The sequence below is a fragment of the Anomaloglossus baeobatrachus genome, chromosome 4 (assembly GCF_048569485.1).
Source record: "Anomaloglossus baeobatrachus isolate aAnoBae1 chromosome 4, aAnoBae1.hap1, whole genome shotgun sequence".
NCBI classification, from domain to species: domain Eukaryota; kingdom Metazoa; phylum Chordata; class Amphibia; order Anura; family Aromobatidae; genus Anomaloglossus; species Anomaloglossus baeobatrachus.
Window position 1 is genome coordinate 682229559 of NC_134356.1, and position 18109 is coordinate 682247667.

Here is an 18109-nt window from a genome sequence, read left to right on the forward strand (position 1 = left end):
ACACCAATACCGCCATCAGTACTATGTCCAGTATAATATACCAAAAGTACCAAAATAATACCGCACTATAGTAACCAAGTAATACTACATTGTACAGTGCACAACATTGCCATTACACCAATACCGCCAACAGTACTTTATCCAGTGCAATATACTAAAAGTACCAAAATAATACCGCACTATAGTAACCAAGTAATACTACATTGTACATTGCACAACAACATTGCCATTACACCAATACCGCCATCAGTACTATGTCCAGTATAATATACCAAAAGTACCAAAATAATACCGCACTATAGTAACCAAGTAATACTACATTGTACAGTGCACAACATTGCCATTACACCAATACCGCCAACAGTACTTTATCCAGTGCAATATACTAAAAGTACCAAAATAATACCGCACTATAGTAACCAAGTAATACTACATTGTACAGTGCACAACATTGCCATTACACCAATACCGCCATCAGTACTATGTCCAGTATAATATACCAAAAGTACCAAAATAATGCCGCACTATAGTAACCAAGTAATACTACATTGTACAGTGCACAACATTGCCATTACACCAATACCGCCAACAGTACTTTATCCAGTGCAATATACTAAAAGTACCAAAATAATACCGCACTATAGTAACCAAGTAATACTACATTGTACATTGCACAACAACATTGCCATTACACCAATACCGCCATCAGTACTATGTCCAGTATAATATACCAAAAGTACCAAAATAATACCGCACTATAGTAACCAAGTAATACTACATTGTACAGTGCACAACATTGCCATTACACCAATACCGCCAACAGTACTTTATCCAGTGCAATATACTAAAAGTACCAAAATAATACCGCACTATAGTAACCAAGTAATACTACATTGTACAGTGCACAACATTGCCATTACACCAATACCGCCATCAGTACTATGTCCAGTATAATATACCAAAAGTACCAAAATAATGCCGCACTATAGTAACCAAGTAATACTACATTGTACAGTGCACAACATTGCCATTACACCAATACCACCATCTGTACTATGTCCAGTATAATATACTAAAAGTACCAAAATAATGCCGCACTATAGTAACCAAGTAATACTACATTGTACAGTGCACAACATTGCCATTACACCAATACCGCCAACAGTACTTTATCCAGTGCAATATACTAAAAGTACCAAAATAATGCCGCACTATAGTAACCAAGTAATACTACATTGTACAGTGCACAACATTGCCATTACACCAATACCGCCAACAGTACTTTATCCAGTGCAATATACTAAAAGTACCAAAATAATACCGCACTATAGTAACCAAGTAATACTACATTGTACAGTGCACAACATTGCCATTACACCAATACCGCCAACAGTACTTTATCCAGTGCAATATACTAAAAGTACCAAAATAATACCGCACTATAGTAACCAAGTAATACTACATTGTACAGTGCACAACATTGCCATTACACCAATACCGCCAACAGTACTTTATCCAGTGCAATATACTAAAAGTACCAAAATAATACCGCACTATAGTAACCAAGTAATACTACATTGTACAGTGCACAACAACATTGCCATTACACCAATACCGCCATCAGTACTTTATCCAGTGCAATATACTAAAAGTACCAAAATAATACCGCACTATAGTAACCAAGTAATACTACATTGTACAGTGCACAACATTGCCATTACACCAATACCGCCAACAGTACTTTATCCAGTGCAATATACTAAAAGTACCAAAATAATACCGCACTATAGTAACCAAGTAATACTACATTGTACAGTGCACAACAACATTGCCATTACACCAATACCACCAACAGTACTTTATCCAGTGCAATATACTAAAAGTACCAAAATAATACCGCACTATAGTAACCATGTAATATTACATAGTACAGTGCACAATAAAATTTACATTTCACGACTAATGCCGCCATCAGTACTATGTCCGGTATAATATACTAAAAGTACCAAAATAATACCGCACTATAGTAACCAAGTAATACTACATTGTACAGTGCACAACATTGCCATTACACCAATACCACCAACAGTACTTTATCCAGTGCAATATACTAAAAGTACCAAAATAATACCGCACTATAGTAACCAAGTAATACTACATCGTACAGTGCACAATAAAATTTACATTTCATGACTAATACCGCCATCAGTACTATGTCCAGTGCAATATACTAATCGAGTACCCAAATTATACCGCTACATCTTAATACACTTATACTATGACTCAATAACACAGAGCTCAAACATGATGCCGGTATAATATCACCGCCCCAAAACCAGACATATCTAAATGTATTTACACAATAATATCGCCACACTGTGCACACACCGCCATATTCTGCCAGCCGGAGTCTTTTTTTCCCCCTTGGTTGCACCTTCAGTAGTAGCATGTCAGGTAAGGCGGATTGGGGAAGACACATCTTTACAAGTGGAGATCACCGGGTGATTTATTTGGTGTATAGCGGTAGTATATGATTGACACGAGATGACGTGGATACTGACACGATCCCTATTCGGTGGCGGTGCCACAGTTATACAGTCATGATGTCTTCTCCTCCAGTCACACCCAAAGCTGCATTTCCAGCAGATCTCCAGACTCTAAATCCACAGGGGGCAGCAGCATTGTGAATGCAGCTCTGGATGTGACAGGAGTAGACGTGTGTAATCCATGGCTGGTATGAATTTACCGCTCTGGGTGTGCTGGGAGTTGTAGTGTAACAATCTATATACAAGTAAAAAAAAAAAAAGGAGGCAGCACAAGTCCCAGCCGGCAGTGTCCCCGGGCCACCTCTGGGGTCAGGTCCCTAGGCACAGTGTCACACCCAGGCCTTGCCGTCTTTGGGGCTTTCCTTGGCCGGGCGCCTCCGGGGCGGGGTCCCCTGGTACATGGCGCGGCTGTAGGGCAGGAAGCAGGAGCTGAGCTGGAAGCAGCGGACGATCCGGGCGTAACCGGCCAGGCCGAGGATGAGGAGGGGTAACACCAAGAGCACCCCGAACACCAGCAGGGTCACACAGGCCGCCGGGGTCAGCAGCGCCGGGCACAACGTCTCCTTGGGCTTGCGGAACTGTAACCGGAGAGAGAGGAAAGGGTTAATAATGTAAAGAGGTGAATGGTGGTGGTGGTGGTACCACCGGGAGCGATGCCCCCAAACTAAGGAATGTGCGAGGGAGGCGGCCGCATGTATACACTGGTGGTATGGAAAGGTATATACATACCGCTGATCACTCCGGAGACGCCGTATCTAAGCTGCGGTATCTAATCCTATTAAGATACAACCTCTAGGTACAGGCGAGGGGGCGGGGGGGGGGGGACACAAACTTATGCACGCAGTGGTCAGCAGAGGGTTGCACCTTGGCTTTTTCTGCCCATATTCATTTACAATAAGAAAGATTAGAGCTCAATGTCAGGCTGCTGCAGGGAAAGCCGAGGCGAATGCATCAATAAAGCTGCTGCATGGGGAAGATTCTTTGATTCAAAAGTTCTCACGCCCCCCTGATATCAATAAACTACATATCATAGGGAGGAAAAGCATCAATTCCCATTATCCCATCCATAGCTATCTGACAACACCCTACATAAAGTGAGGACTATCGGTCAACTAGTGAAGGTAGAACTACAGGTCCCAGCGTCTATCACCACTGGGAATAGTAGTCCCACCATCCATCATATGGAGATAATGGCACAAAAAAAGAGAAGACTGGTACTGACCCGCGGGTGGCACAGGAATCCATAGAGCAGCATGGCGGCCGATGGCACCAGGGCGCCCCCACACATCACGATGAATATCCCCAGGTTGGCAGCTCCCACCAGCAGGTTGTGAGCGGTGATCAGCACGGCACATGCCCAGCAGTCCAGGGGTTCCCTCGGCACTGGGGGTGCAGGGGTGTACGGTGGGGGCAGCGTGGAGGTATCCTCACCCATCACGTCTGATCGGGGCATGGACTTGTCTTTGTGTGTTCTCCTAATCTAATAAGTCCTTATTCCAGACCCCATCTCCACCCCCATCCCCCTTATCTAGGAATGCGCCAGTCTCACTCCCCTAATACTCTGTATAACGGCTCAGGAATGTCAGGACTCCACATCCCCCAACACCGAGGCCTCGGAGTGCAAGCTCTGCGGCCCAGGGACAGGGAAGGAGCACAACTCCAATCCTCCCTACAACATGTCTGCTATAGGCTCACCCAGTGATATAGGGTGGGCCGCCAGCACCCGGGGCAAGGCCAATGTTCAGTGCCCCCAACCTCCAGACCGGTAACACTCCCCGAGTGCCTACTACCCGTCCAGTATTGAGCCCTTATCCCCCGAGCACGTGTGTACCACAAAAATAATGCCAAAAATATCGTTTGCACTTTAACTCTGACCTTAGCCCTAATCCTAGTCATAACTCTGACCTTAGCCCTAACCCTAGTCATAACTCTGACCTTAGCCCTAACCCTAGTCATAACTCTGACCTTAGCCCTAACCCTAGTCATAACTCTGACCTTAGCCCTAATCCTAGTCATAACTCTGACCTTAGCTCTAATCCTAGTCATAACTCTGACCTTAGCCCTAACCCTAGTCATAACTCTGACCTTAGCCCTAACCCTAGTCATAACTCTGACCTTAGCCCTAATCCTAGTCATAACTCTGACCTTAGCCCTAATCCTAGTCATAACTCTGACCTTAGCCCTAATCCTAGTCATAACTCTGACCTTAGCCCTAACCTTAGTCTTAACTCTTACCTTAGCCCTAATCCTAGTCATAACTCTGACCTTAGCCCTAATCCTAGTCATAACTCTGACCTTAGCCCTAACCCTAGTCATAACTCTGACCATAGCCCTAACCCTAGTCATAACTCTGACCTTAGCCCTAACCCTAGTCATAACTCTGACCATAGCCCTAACCCTAGTCATAACTCTGACCTTAGCCCTAACCCTAGTCATAACTCTGACCTTAGCTCTAACCCTAGTCATAACTCTGACCATAGCCCTAACCCTAGTCATAACTCTGACCTTAGCCCTAACCCTAGTCATAACTCTGACCTTAGCCCTAACCCTAGTCATAACTCTGACCATAGCCCTAACCCTAGTCATAACTCTGACCATAGCCCTAACCCTAGTCATAACTCTGACCTTAGCCCTAACCCTAGTCATAACTCTGACCTTAGCCCTAACGCTAGTCATAACTCTGACCTTAGCCCTAACCCTAGTCATAACTCTGACCTTAGCCCTAACCCTAGTCATAACTCTGACCTTAGCCCTAACCCTAGTCATAACTCTGACCTTAGCCCTAATCCTAGTCATAACTCTGACCTTAGCCCTAACGCTAGTCATAACTCTGACCTTAGCCCTAACGCTAGTCATAACTCTGACCTTAGCCCTAATCCTAGTCATAACTCTGACCTTAGCCCTAACCCTAGTCATAACTCTGACCTTAGCCCTAACCCTAGACATAACTCTGACCTTAGCCCTAACCCTAGTCATAACGCTGACCTTAGCTCTAACCCTAGTCATAACCGTAACCCTAGTCATAACCCTAGTCATAACTCTGACCTTAGCTCTAACCCTAGTCATAACTCTGACCATAGCCCTAACCCTGGTCATAACTCTGACCTTAGCCCTAACCCTAGTCATAACTCTGACCTTAGCCCTAACCCTAGTCATAACTCTGACCATAGCCCTAACCCTAGTCATAACTCTGACCTTAGCCCTAACCCTAGTCATAACTCTGACCTTAGCCCTAACGCTAGTCATAACTCTGACCTTAGCCCTAACCCTAGTCATAACTCTGACCTTAGCCCTAACCCTAGTCATAACTCTGACCTTAGCCCTAACCCTAGTCATAACTCTGACCTTAGCCCTAATCCTAGTCATAACTCTGACCTTAGCCCTAATCCTAGTCATAACTCTGACCTTAGCCCTAACGCTAGTCATAACTCTGACCTTAGCCCTAACGCTAGTCATAACTCTGACCTTAGCCCTAATCCTAGTCATAACTCTGACCTTAGCCCTAACCCTAGTCATAACTCTGACCTTAGCCCTAACCCTAGTCATAACTCTGACCTTAGCCCTAACCCTAGTCATAACTCTGACCTTAGCCCTAACCCTAGACATAACTCTGACCTTAGCCCTAACCCTAGTCATAACTCTGACCTTAGCTCTAACCCTAGTCATAACCGTAACCCTAGTCATAACCCTTACCCTAGCCGTAACCCTAGTCATAGCTCTTATTTTAGACCTAACCCTAACCGTAACCCTAGTCCTAACTTTTACCTTAGTCATAACTTTTACTTTATCGCAAACCCTAACCCTAGTCATAACTCGTACCTTAGCTTTAACCCTAGTTCTAGCCCTAACCTTGGCCCTAAACCTAGTCTTAACTGTAACCCTAACTTTTACCTTATCTCTAACCCTAACCGTAACTCGTACCTTAGCTTTAACCCTAGTCATAACTCTAACCTGAACCCTAACCCTAGTCATAACCCCAACCGTAACCCCTGGTCATAACTTTCCTTAGCTCTAACCCTAGTAATAACCCTAACTAGTGTTGCGGAAGTAGTTAGCGAGTACTGTCCGCTACTTGCACGAAAAGTACGGCTTTCAGGTTACTCGCTACTTAACGAGTATTTGCCATTGCTTTACATTACCCCTAACAAATATGCGAGTAGCAGACAGTGCTCGCTAACAGCATAGAGAGTACAAATAGTCAGCTACTCGCTCAACACTAACCCTAACCTTTGTCCTAACCCAACTTTTAATCCCAACCTCAGTAGTAATCCTAGCCCTAGCTGTAACTTTAATCATCGCTATCACCAAAACCTTAATCCCAGGTAGGATTAGAAAAAGTGAGCAAAAAATATAAAATAGAAGCATCTCCTAAAAACACGTTTTCATGCCAGCCCATCACACTGCTGCGCTCCTGTGTTTCTCCATTTTTCGCTCTTCAGATACTACTACTGATGATACTACTACTACTGATACTACTACTGATACTACTACTACTACTACCACTGATACTACTACTACTACTACCACTGATACTACTACTACTACTACTGATACTACTACTACTACTGATACTACCACTACTACTACTGATACTACTACTACTACTACCACTGATACTACTACTACTACTACTGATACTACTACTACTACTGATACTACCACTACTACTACTGATACTACTACTACTACTACTGATACTACTACTACTACTGATACTACCACTACTGATACTACCACTACTACTACTGATACTACTACTACTACTACCACTGATACTACTACTACTACTGATACTACCACTACTACTACTGATACTACTACTACTGATACTACTACTACTACTACTGATACTACTACTACTGATACTACTACTACTACTGATACTACTACTACTACTGATACTACTACTACTACTACTACTACTACTACTACTACTACTACTACTGATACTACTGATACTACTGATACTACTACTACTGATACTACTACTACTACTGATACTACTACTACTACTACTGATACTACTACTACTGATACTACTACTACTGATACTACTACTACTACTACTGATACTACTACTACTACTGATACTACTAGTGATACTACTACTACTACTGATACTACTACTACTACTGATACTACTACTACTACTACTGATACTACTACTACTGATACTACTACTACTACTGATACTACTACTACTACTGATACTACTACTGATACTACTACTACTACTACTGATACTACTACTACTACTACTGATACTACTACTGATACTATTACTACTGATACTACTGATACTACTACTACTACCACTACTACTGATACTACCACTACTGATACTACTACTGATACTACTACTACTACTGATACTACTAGTGATACTACTACTACTGATACTACTACTACTGATACTACTGATACTACTACTACTACTGATACTACTACTACTACTGATACTACTACTACTACTGATACTACTACTACTACTACTGATACTACTACTACTGATACTACTACTACTGATACTACTACTACTGATACTGATACTACTACTGCTACTGATACTACTACTGATACTACTACTACTACTACTGATACTACTACTACTGATACTGATACTACTACTACTACTACTACTACATATTACATGTCTTTGACGAAACACCTCTAGGTCCTGGCGAGAGAGGGGGGGGGAAGATACATATGGCAGCAAATTAAATGTACAGTTTTTAAAGGGAGGTCCCTACACATACCTGCCAAACACACTCATCCTGTGAGGTATCGTCAGAAGCGACGCTGAACAAACCCTTTAAAGTTGAGGTGTTGAAAACAGGAAGATTGGGCTCAACATTAATATCCAGACCACTTGGGTAGAGGATCTGCAAAACGACAGGTTTTACCAGTACATGGTGTCTTCAGAGCCCTTCCGAATAGACACCAAATCATGGAGGACCGTCTCAATATACAAAAGTCTTGGGCACTCTTCCTGATAAAAGCCAGGTCTTGGGGGTCCTTCTCCCAATAGACACCGGGTCCTTGGGGACCTCCTCCCGATAGACCCTGACTCTTTGGGGTCCATCGGGAGGAGGCCCCCAAAGGACCCAGCGTCTTTCTCCCAATTACGCCAGCTCTTTGGGGCCTCCTTCTCCCAATTACCACGGATCCTTGGGGCCTCCTCCTGATAGACGCCGAATGCTCTTTGATGAGGTTAGAGGTTTGAAGGCTAACCTGCCCGGTGTGATCACATAGAATTAGGACATGTGCACACAGTGTTTTCACAGACGTTTTCGAGCAGAACCTTCACATTTTTGAAGAGCTGACTCTCAGACCTCTCTGTGCACATACCTTTAAGCTACATGCGCACGCTGCTTTTTTTGCTGCTTTTTTTGCTGCAGTTGTCAGCAGAACTTTCTGACATTTGACTTCCCAGCAAAGTCTATGAGAAGTCAGATTTGTCATGCGCACATTGCAGTTTATTTGTCAGCGTTTTTTTTGTCAAAAGTTTGTGACAAAAAAAATGCAGCATGTTCATTCTTCCTGCGTTTTTGTCAACATTTGTCACCCATTGAAAGCAATGAGGGCATCAAAAACGCAGGAAAAATGCATGCTAATCAAAAGTGGTGCACTTTACCTGCCTTTTACCTGCGTTTTTGGTACCAAAAACGCAGGTGAATTGTCAAAAAGTGAGGTAACAGGCAAGTGGTCCCGTCCCGTCCTCCACTTGTTCCCCGAAGTACCGCTGTCCCCAGGGGAGATGATGTGAAGGACGGGACTATCAGCGGCAGCGAGAGGGAAAAAAATCAATGTTTTCAGCTGCCAATGTCCATCCCCCTCTCGCTGCCGCCGCTGATAGTCCCGTCCTCCACGTGTTCCCCGACGTACCGCTGTCCCAGCGTGCATGCACAGGGGAGATGATGGACCCCTCTTGCTGCCACCGCCGCCGCTGATAGTCCCGTCCTCCACGCTCCTGTCAGCTCCACGCAGTAGCGCGATCAGCTGAGCTGTCACGGAGGTTACTCGCGGCCACCGCTGGATTCAGCGGTGGCCGCGGGTAACCTCCGTGACAGCTCAGCTGATCGCGCGGCTGTCTTCAGTTGCTGCGTGGAGGTGACAGGAGCGGCGGTGTCTGCTGCTTCTCCGGTCACCTCCATGCAGCAGAGCTGGAAGCAACACTGGACCATCCTGGATTACACCGGACATAGAGGGCTTTTTGGGGCTTATTAAATGGGAGAACAAGGGAATTTGTTAGCGTTTTTTTTATTTCTAATAAAGGATTTTTTCAGGTGGGTGTTTATTTACTGTAACTTACAGATTAATCATGGAAGGTATCTCATAGACGCCTGACATGATTAATCTAGGACTTAGTGGCAGCTATGGGCTGCCAATAACTCCTTATTACCCCGATTTGCCAACGCACCAGGGCAAATCGGGAAGAGCCGGGTACAGTCCCAGAACTGTCGCATATAATGTATGCGGCAATTCTGGGCGGCTGCTGACTGATATTGTTAGGCTGGGGGGCTCCCCATAACGTGGAGCTCCCCATCCTGAGAATACCAGCCTTCAGCCGTATGGCTTTATCTGGCTGGCATTAAAATTGGGGGGGACCGCACGCCAGTTTTTTTTAATATATTTATTTCTAATTTTTTTTTTTTTCAATTCAACAAGCTTTATGGGCTTGTTTGAACTGAATAATACATGAAACAATTGTTGACAAAACTGCAGCCAAAAACGCACCAAAAAAGCAGCAAAAATGCACCAAAAAAGCACCTACATTTTTTGTGACATTTCCAGGCTCTCTCTGACAAGGTGCAGATTTGGCTGCAGTTTGTGAACACAAAAAAGAAGCAGCGTGCGCATGTAGCCTAACTGTACTTTGCTGTGTACATGATACTACGGCTGCGGACCAGTCACAGACGCCATGATGTCCCCTATCCACCATGGATATTGGCTACACGAGCACGTGAACATCACAACTGGACCAATGGAAGCAGTCCTGGCCTGGTGGATCATATTTTACATCATGTTGACGCTTGGGTGTGTGCAACACTTACCTGGGGACAAGATGGCACCGGGAGATCAATAAATAGACAGCAGGAATAATATTTCCACTATTAATTCAACAAGCCAGGAGGGACCGGCTCGTTGCCCAGCTTGTTCAGCTGTTGACGGTGCCCTACAGGAATGTACCTAACATCTGCTGATAAAAAGGGGGCATCAGATTAAAGGGACCCCCGAGAGGACAGAATGGTGATTAATGAAGTGGTGGGGGAGGGGAAGACTCAAGTACCATAGACCCCCAGAGATGATAAAGAACAGACCCACAGAGGACCCTGACCTGTGACCAGCCAGAAGATAACACTGCTATATAGGAGGCAGAAAGGTGGTGAACAGCGTGAAAGGCGGGGGCCCAAAGTGGGGAGGAACAGAGTAGTAAAATAGTTATATTCTTCTACATAGGAGCAGTGCAACTACTTTATAGTATTAAATATAGTAAAATACTGCCCCTATGTACAAGAATATAACTACTATAATACTGCCTCCTATGTACAAGAATATAACTACTATAATACTGCTCCTATGTACAAGAATATAACTACTATAATACTGCTCCTATGTACAAGAATATAACTACTATAATACTGCTCCTATGTACAAGAATATAACTACTATAATACTGCTCCTATGTACAAGAATATAACTACTATAATACTGCCCCTATGTACAAGAATATAACTACTATAATACTGCCCCTATGTACAAGAATATAACTACTATAATACTGCCTCCTATGTACAAGAATATAACTACTATAATACTGCCCCTATATACAAGAATATCACTACTATAATACTGCCCCTATGTACAAGAATATAACTACTATAATACTGCCCCTATGTACAAGAATATAACTACTATAATACTGCCTCCTATGTACAAGAATATCACTACTATAATACTGCCCCCTATGTACAAGAATATAACTACTATAATACTGCCCCCTATATACAAGAATATAACTACTATAATACTGCCCCTATGTACAAGAATATAACTACTATAATACTGCCCCTATGTACAAGAATATAACTACTATAATACTGCTCCTATGTACAGGAATATAACTACTATAATACTGCCCCCTATGTACAAGAATATAACTACTATAATACTGCTCCTATGTACAAGAATATAACTACTATAATACTGCCCCCTATGTACAAGAATATAACTACTATAATACTGCCCCTATGTACAAGAATATAACTACTATAATACTGCCTCCTATGTACAAGAATAATATCTACTATAATACTGCCCCTATGTACAAGAATATAACTACTATAATACTGCTCCTATGTACAAGAATAATATCTACTATAATACTGCCCCTATGTACAAGAATATAACTACTATAATACTGCTCCCTATGTACAAGAATATAACTACTATAATACTGCCCCTATGTACAAGAATATAACTACTATAATACTGCCTCCTATGTACAAGAATATAACTACTATAATACTGCCCCTATGTACAACAATATAACTACTATAATACTGCTGCCTATGTACAAGAATATAACTACTATAATACTGCTCCCTATGTACAAGAATATAACTACTATATTACTGCTCCCTATGTACAAGAATATAACTACTATAATACTGCCCCTATGTACAAGAATATAACTACTATAATACTGCTCCCTATGTACAAGAATATAACTACTATATTACGGCTCCCTATGTACAAGAATATAACTACTATAATACTGCCCCTATGTACAAGAATATAACTACTATAATACTGCCCCTATGTACAAGAATATAACTACTATAATACTGCTCCTATATACAAGAATATAACTACTATAATACTGCTCCTATATACAAGAATATATCTACTATAATACTGCCCATATATACAGTTAGGTCCAGAAATATTTGGACAGTGACACAATTTTGGCGAGTTGGGCTCTGCATGCCACCACATTGGATTTGAAATGAAACCTCTACAACAGAATTCAAGTGCAGATTGTAACGTTTAATTTGAAGGTTTGAACAAAAATATCTGATAGAAATTGTAGGAATTGTCACATTTCTTTACAAACACTCCACATTTTAGGAGGTCAAAAGTAATTGGACAAATAAACCAAACCCAAACAAAATATTTTTATTTTCAATATTTTGTTGCGAATCCTTTGGAGGCAATCACTGCCTTAAGTCTGGAACCCATGGACATCCCCAAACGCTGGGTTTCCTCCTTCTTAATGCTTTGCCAGGCCTTTACAGCCGCAGCCTTCAGGTCTTGCTTGTTTGTGGGTCTTTCCGTCTTAAGTCTGGATTTGAGCAAGTGAAATGCATGCTCAATTGGGTTAAGATCTGGTGATTGACTTGGCCATTGCAGAATGTTCCACTTTTTTGCACTCATGAACTCCTGGGTAGCTTTGGCTGTATGCTTGCGGTCATTGTCCATCTGTACTATGAAGCGCCGTCCGATCAACTTTGCGGCATTTGGCTGAATCTGGGCTGAAAGTATATCCCGGTACACTTCAGAATTCATCCGGCTACTCTTGTCTGCTGTTATGTCATCAATAAACACAAGTGACCCAGTGCCATTGAAAGCCATGCATGCCCATGCCATCATGTTGCCTCCACCATGTTTTACAGAGGATGTGGTGTGCCTTGGATCATGTGCCGTTCCCTTTCTTCTCCAAACTTTTTTCTTCCCATCATTCTGGTACAGGTTGATCTTTGTCTCATCTGTCCATAGAATACTTTTCCAGAACTGAGCTGGCTTCATGAGGTGTTTTTCAGCAAATGTAACTCTGGCCTGTCTATTTTTGGAATTGATGAATGGTTTGCATCTAGATGTGAACCCTTTGTATTTACTTTCATGAAGTCTTCTCTTTACTGTTGACTTAGAGACAGATACACCTACTTCACTGAGAGTGTTCTGGACTGCAGTTGATGTTGTGAACGGATTCTTCTTCACCAAAGAAAGTATGCGGCGATCATCCACCACTGTTGTCATCCGTGGACGCCCAGGCCTTTTTGAGTTCCCAAGCTCACCAGTCAATTCCTTTTTTCTCAGAATGTACCCGACTGTTGATTTTGCTACTCCAAGCATGTCTGCTATCTCTCTGATGGATTTTTTCTTTTTTTCAGCCTCAGGATGTTCTGCTTCACCTCAATTGAGAGTTCCTTAGACCGCATGTTGTCTGGTCACAGCAACAGCTTCAAATGCAAAACCACACACCTGTAATCAACCCCAGACCAGACCTTTTAACTACTTCATTGATTACAGGTTAACGAGGGAGACGCCTTCAGAGTTAATTGCAGCCCTTAGAGTCCCTTGTCCAATTACTTTTGGTCCCTTGAAAAAGAGGAGGCTGTGCATTACAGAGCTATAATTCCTAAACCCTTTCTCCAATTTGGATGTGAAAACTCTCATATTGCAGCTGGGAGTGTGCACTTTCAGCCCATATTATATATATAATTGTATTTCTGAACATGTTTTTGTAAACAGCTAAAATAACAAAACTTGTGTCACTGTCCAAATATTTCTGGACCTAACTGTACAAGAATATTACTATAATACTGCCTCTATGTACAAGAATATAAATACTATAATACTGCCCCTATGTACAAGAATATAACTACTATAATACTGCTCCTATGTATAAGAATATAACTACTATAATACTGCCCCTATGTACAAGAATATAACTACTATAATACAGCTCCTATGTACAAGAATATAACTACTATAATACTGCCCCTATGTACAAGAATATAACTGCTATAATAGTGCCTATGTATAAGTATATAACCAATACATAGTGGGGCAGTATTTTTGTGGTTATTCTTCTCAGCGTCAGACGAAGGGTAACAATGATCCATTTCTGTGATGAGACTTCAATAAAGAAGACGATTGATTTATTTTTTTTTATCAAAATCTTTATTTTTTCAGATTTATTAATATCACAAATTCACAAAAAAAGGCAAAAAATCGCTGGCTCAGTTAAAAATAATAAGTCTTGAGTTTGAGTGATGTTCTTGAGTAGGGGGTAAAGGGGTTACAGACAGGGAGGGGAAACCTTCGGGTTTATAGAGGGTAGTTGGGGTGGGGGTCTCATGGTTGTGCTGCTCCCTAGTGGGGTACAAGTGCATTGCCTGAGGAACGGACGTCAGAGCGCAGTGAGGAGGAGGTTAACGGCTTTTTCCAACCAGTGTAAATGGTGGATTGGACCCAGATTTGGTGATGCTGTGCTTTATAAAGTGGTGTCACGCAAATGGTGGACGTGTCGCATAAAAAGTGGGGAAGGGGCGCAATGCACCGCGAGAGCCCCACTGGGCATCCAAACCAAGAGGCCCCCTTCCCCTTTAACAACACGCACAAATAGTAAAATCAACTTTAAGAATAAAAAACAAAAAAAAAAACACAGTTTAAGTATTTAGCACCAGGTGAAACACATAGGAGAGAGGGGGGCGCAATGCTCTGCAGATTTGGGAGGGGGAGGCGTCATTAGCACCAAAGATCTGCAAAGCACCGACACCGTAACCCTCCTCCTGCCAGACAGCTGCTATTCATCCATTGACCCCCTCCATCGCCACAGTGCCGTGGTTTGATATTTTAACCCCTTTCTGAATCTGAGGTTTTTGTTTCCCCCCCTAAAAAAAAAAAATATTTACTCGGACACCCCTTATGTGGACCGCAGAGCCCCCATTACCACCACTGAAATGCTGAACCTCACCGTTTCAGACCTTCCCCTGCCAGCAACCCCCACACAGCCCCTCTTCCATCCATACGGGAAGTGGGGTGGGGGGGTGAAGTTCAAAAATGAAAGAAAACCCCAAACCAAAGCCCCTTGTAATCCGTTACCCCGCCACCGAGTAAAATAAAATGTACAATAATCCATAGCACCATTCGAAGAAGGTATCTTTTATAGACAAGAAGAATAAAAAGCACCATGAAAATCGGCAAAAAAAGCTTATTCAACGTAAAGTGAGGTGAGGAAAGAGCTGCAGGGGTTAATAAATAAAGCAGAAGGAAATGGGGGTGGGGTAAAAAAATTAAAGTGCCACTGACAGAACCTCCCCTACTTTAGGCATCGCCCCTCTGGAAAGGTACAACATCATAGTGATGTCCCCATGGGTTCCACCTACTGTCATGGTAGACTTTATGATCCATATTCATCTACTATCCCACCACTATCTTCCTGTTGAAGGTAGATGAAGGACACACCTGATGGGGGCGTCACGTATAAAGATCATAGAAGGCCATTACTCCTCATGTCCTGCCACCATCTTCCTGTTGAAGATAGATGGAGGACCAGTTACGTATAAAAGATCATAGAAGTTCAATACTCCTCCTCATGTCCTACCACCATCTTTCTATTGAGCGTAGACACCTCGGATTGGTTAGTCCTTTATAAGAATCAGAAGTTCACCAATACATGAGATGCCCATCAGGGGTGTCCTCTACCCTGAAACAGAAAGATGGTATGACAGGAAAAGTAATGGTGGACTTCTACGATCTATATACATTCGATATCTTACCACCATCTTCCTGTTGAAGGTAGATGGAGGACACACCTGATGGGCGCATCACGTATAAAAGATCATAAAAGTCCATTACACCTCATGTCCTACCACCATCTTTCTATTGAGAGTAGACACCTCCGAAGAATCAGAAGTTCACCAATACATGAGATGCCCATCAGTGGCATCCTCTTCCTGTCCTAGCCCCATCTTTCTCTCGAGGGTAAAGTAATGGTGGACTTCTATGATCTATATACATATGATATCCTCCCACCAACTTTCTATTGAGAGTAGACACCTCCGATTGGCAAGTCCTGCATAAGAATCAGAAGTTAACCAATACATGAGACGCCCATCAGGGGTGTCCTCTACCCTGAAACAGAAAGATGGCATGACAGGAAAAGTAATGGTGGACTGATCCATATACATCCGATATCTTACCACCATCTTTCTGTTGGAGGTAGAAGACACCCAAGATGGAAGAGTCACATATAACGATCCAACAAGTCCATCATTACATCTCTAACCTCAGCAATCAGATGATGGTAGGACATGAGCTGTCCACCATTACTCTTCATCTTCTACAGCCACCTTTCTATTGAGAGAAGAGGACAACCTTGATGGGCAAATACTGTATGTGGATCATAGATGTTTACCAACACATGAGTCAAACATCAGGGGTGTCCTCCACCCTCAAGAAAAAGATGGTGTTGGGCTTGAGGAATCATGGTGGATTTATTTGATCCTGATACAAAAGACTTGCTCTTGGGAGGGATGGGGTGAGGATCCTGTCGTCAACAGAAAGAAATTGTGGTAGGACAGGATTACTTGTCTTTTAGGGGTGTCCTCTGCACTTTATGGAAAGGTGGCGATAGGACAGGCGATAGGACAGGCGATGTAAGGGTGGAATTAAACCATATGTATGACTCGACATCAGGGGTGTCCGCTACCCTCAACACATAAGATGGTGGCTGGACTGGAGATGTAATGGTGGACTTGTATGACCCACATACAAGACTCATGTCCTTTACGCTCTACAGCATGGTGGTGCATTGGTGGACAAGTATGTTCTTCATACACAACTCCCCACAGAAATGGCGGTATACTGAAGGGTTCACTATGTTTGACCCTCGTGGTAGGAGTGAGGGTATACATGTAGGGTGAATGTACTGGGGATGCACAAACTCAACTGTCCCCCCTGGTGGCCGTATCTTAACAGTAAGGTGCTGCAATCAGGTCATGACTGATGTCTGAAGAGCCACTTATAGAGCTCTTAACACAAAAGGTAAATAAAAGAAGGATCCAGTGTCTCAGGCACAGTCTTCTCAGTAAATGAATGGATATTATCCTTGATACACAAGGACTATACAGCGACATAAGACAAGGCTCCATCCAAGCCTAGGATTAGAGCGTTTACTAAACCTCAAATTCTCTGCGAATGCTATATATGGTGACAGTCGTTCATTATAAAACCATCATCTCCATGAAGAACAGTTTACGGCATCCATCTTGGGCCTTCTCTAGATTTTCGACAAACTCGTTTGCCACAAAGTACGCAGCTCCAAGACCCTCAAACTGAGTTGCCCCAAAATAGACCGTATTAAGAGATAAAAATCCCATCATTGATGGCCCAGGCAGTACACAACCACAAATACAGTCCACAGAGCCGAATCTGGTCAAAGACTACCGTTTCCACCTCATCGAGTGAAAATTGGGTTGTGTGTATGAGAGTTTCTGTCACAAATGAGAAGGTTCCTGTAGGTGCATTGGTGGAACAAGTGGATGCTCATCCATTCGGGAGATGCATTTCTCCCAGTGTGGCCATCCAAAAGGCCGGCCCATCATTTACATTAGTCCCCACCCTAGTTGCATTAGCTCAAAAGGTGGTCAACCCAAACCCTTCTAGGCTCAAAAGACTGGCCAAGAGGCATAAAAACCAAACCCCTTTCAGGTACTGAAAGAGCCAACATTGTTGGCCTTGTTCCTTACATGTATTTTTTGCCAAAAACAAAA

General features: G+C 42.8%; 1 protein-coding gene across 1 annotated transcript; it reads right to left on the bottom strand.

Moving 5' to 3' along the window:
* Positions 1 to 2394: 2394 nt before the first annotated feature.
* TMEM88 (transmembrane protein 88) lies at positions 2395 to 4008 on the bottom strand. The gene is made up of 2 exons (XM_075343209.1): positions 3769 to 4008; positions 2395 to 3124 (listed from the first exon to the last, which is right to left on the bottom strand). Exons 1-2 carry the CDS (start codon positions 3997 to 3999, stop codon positions 2876 to 2878), a joined length of 480 nt encoding a protein of 159 aa, XP_075199324.1. The 5' UTR covers positions 4000 to 4008; the 3' UTR covers positions 2395 to 2875.
* Positions 4009 to 18109: the final 14101 nt, after the last annotated feature.

Excerpts from the sequence above, each read along its gene's own strand:
- TMEM88 (XM_075343209.1), bottom strand. The coding sequence starts at position 3,999 with ATGCCCCGATCAGACGTGATGGGTGAGGATACCTCCACGCTGCCCCCA. Across the intron at positions 3,125-3,768 it reads GATTCCTGTGCCACCCGCGG|TTCCGCAAGCCCAAGGAGAC; the intron begins GTCAGTACCAGT and ends CTCCGGTTACAG.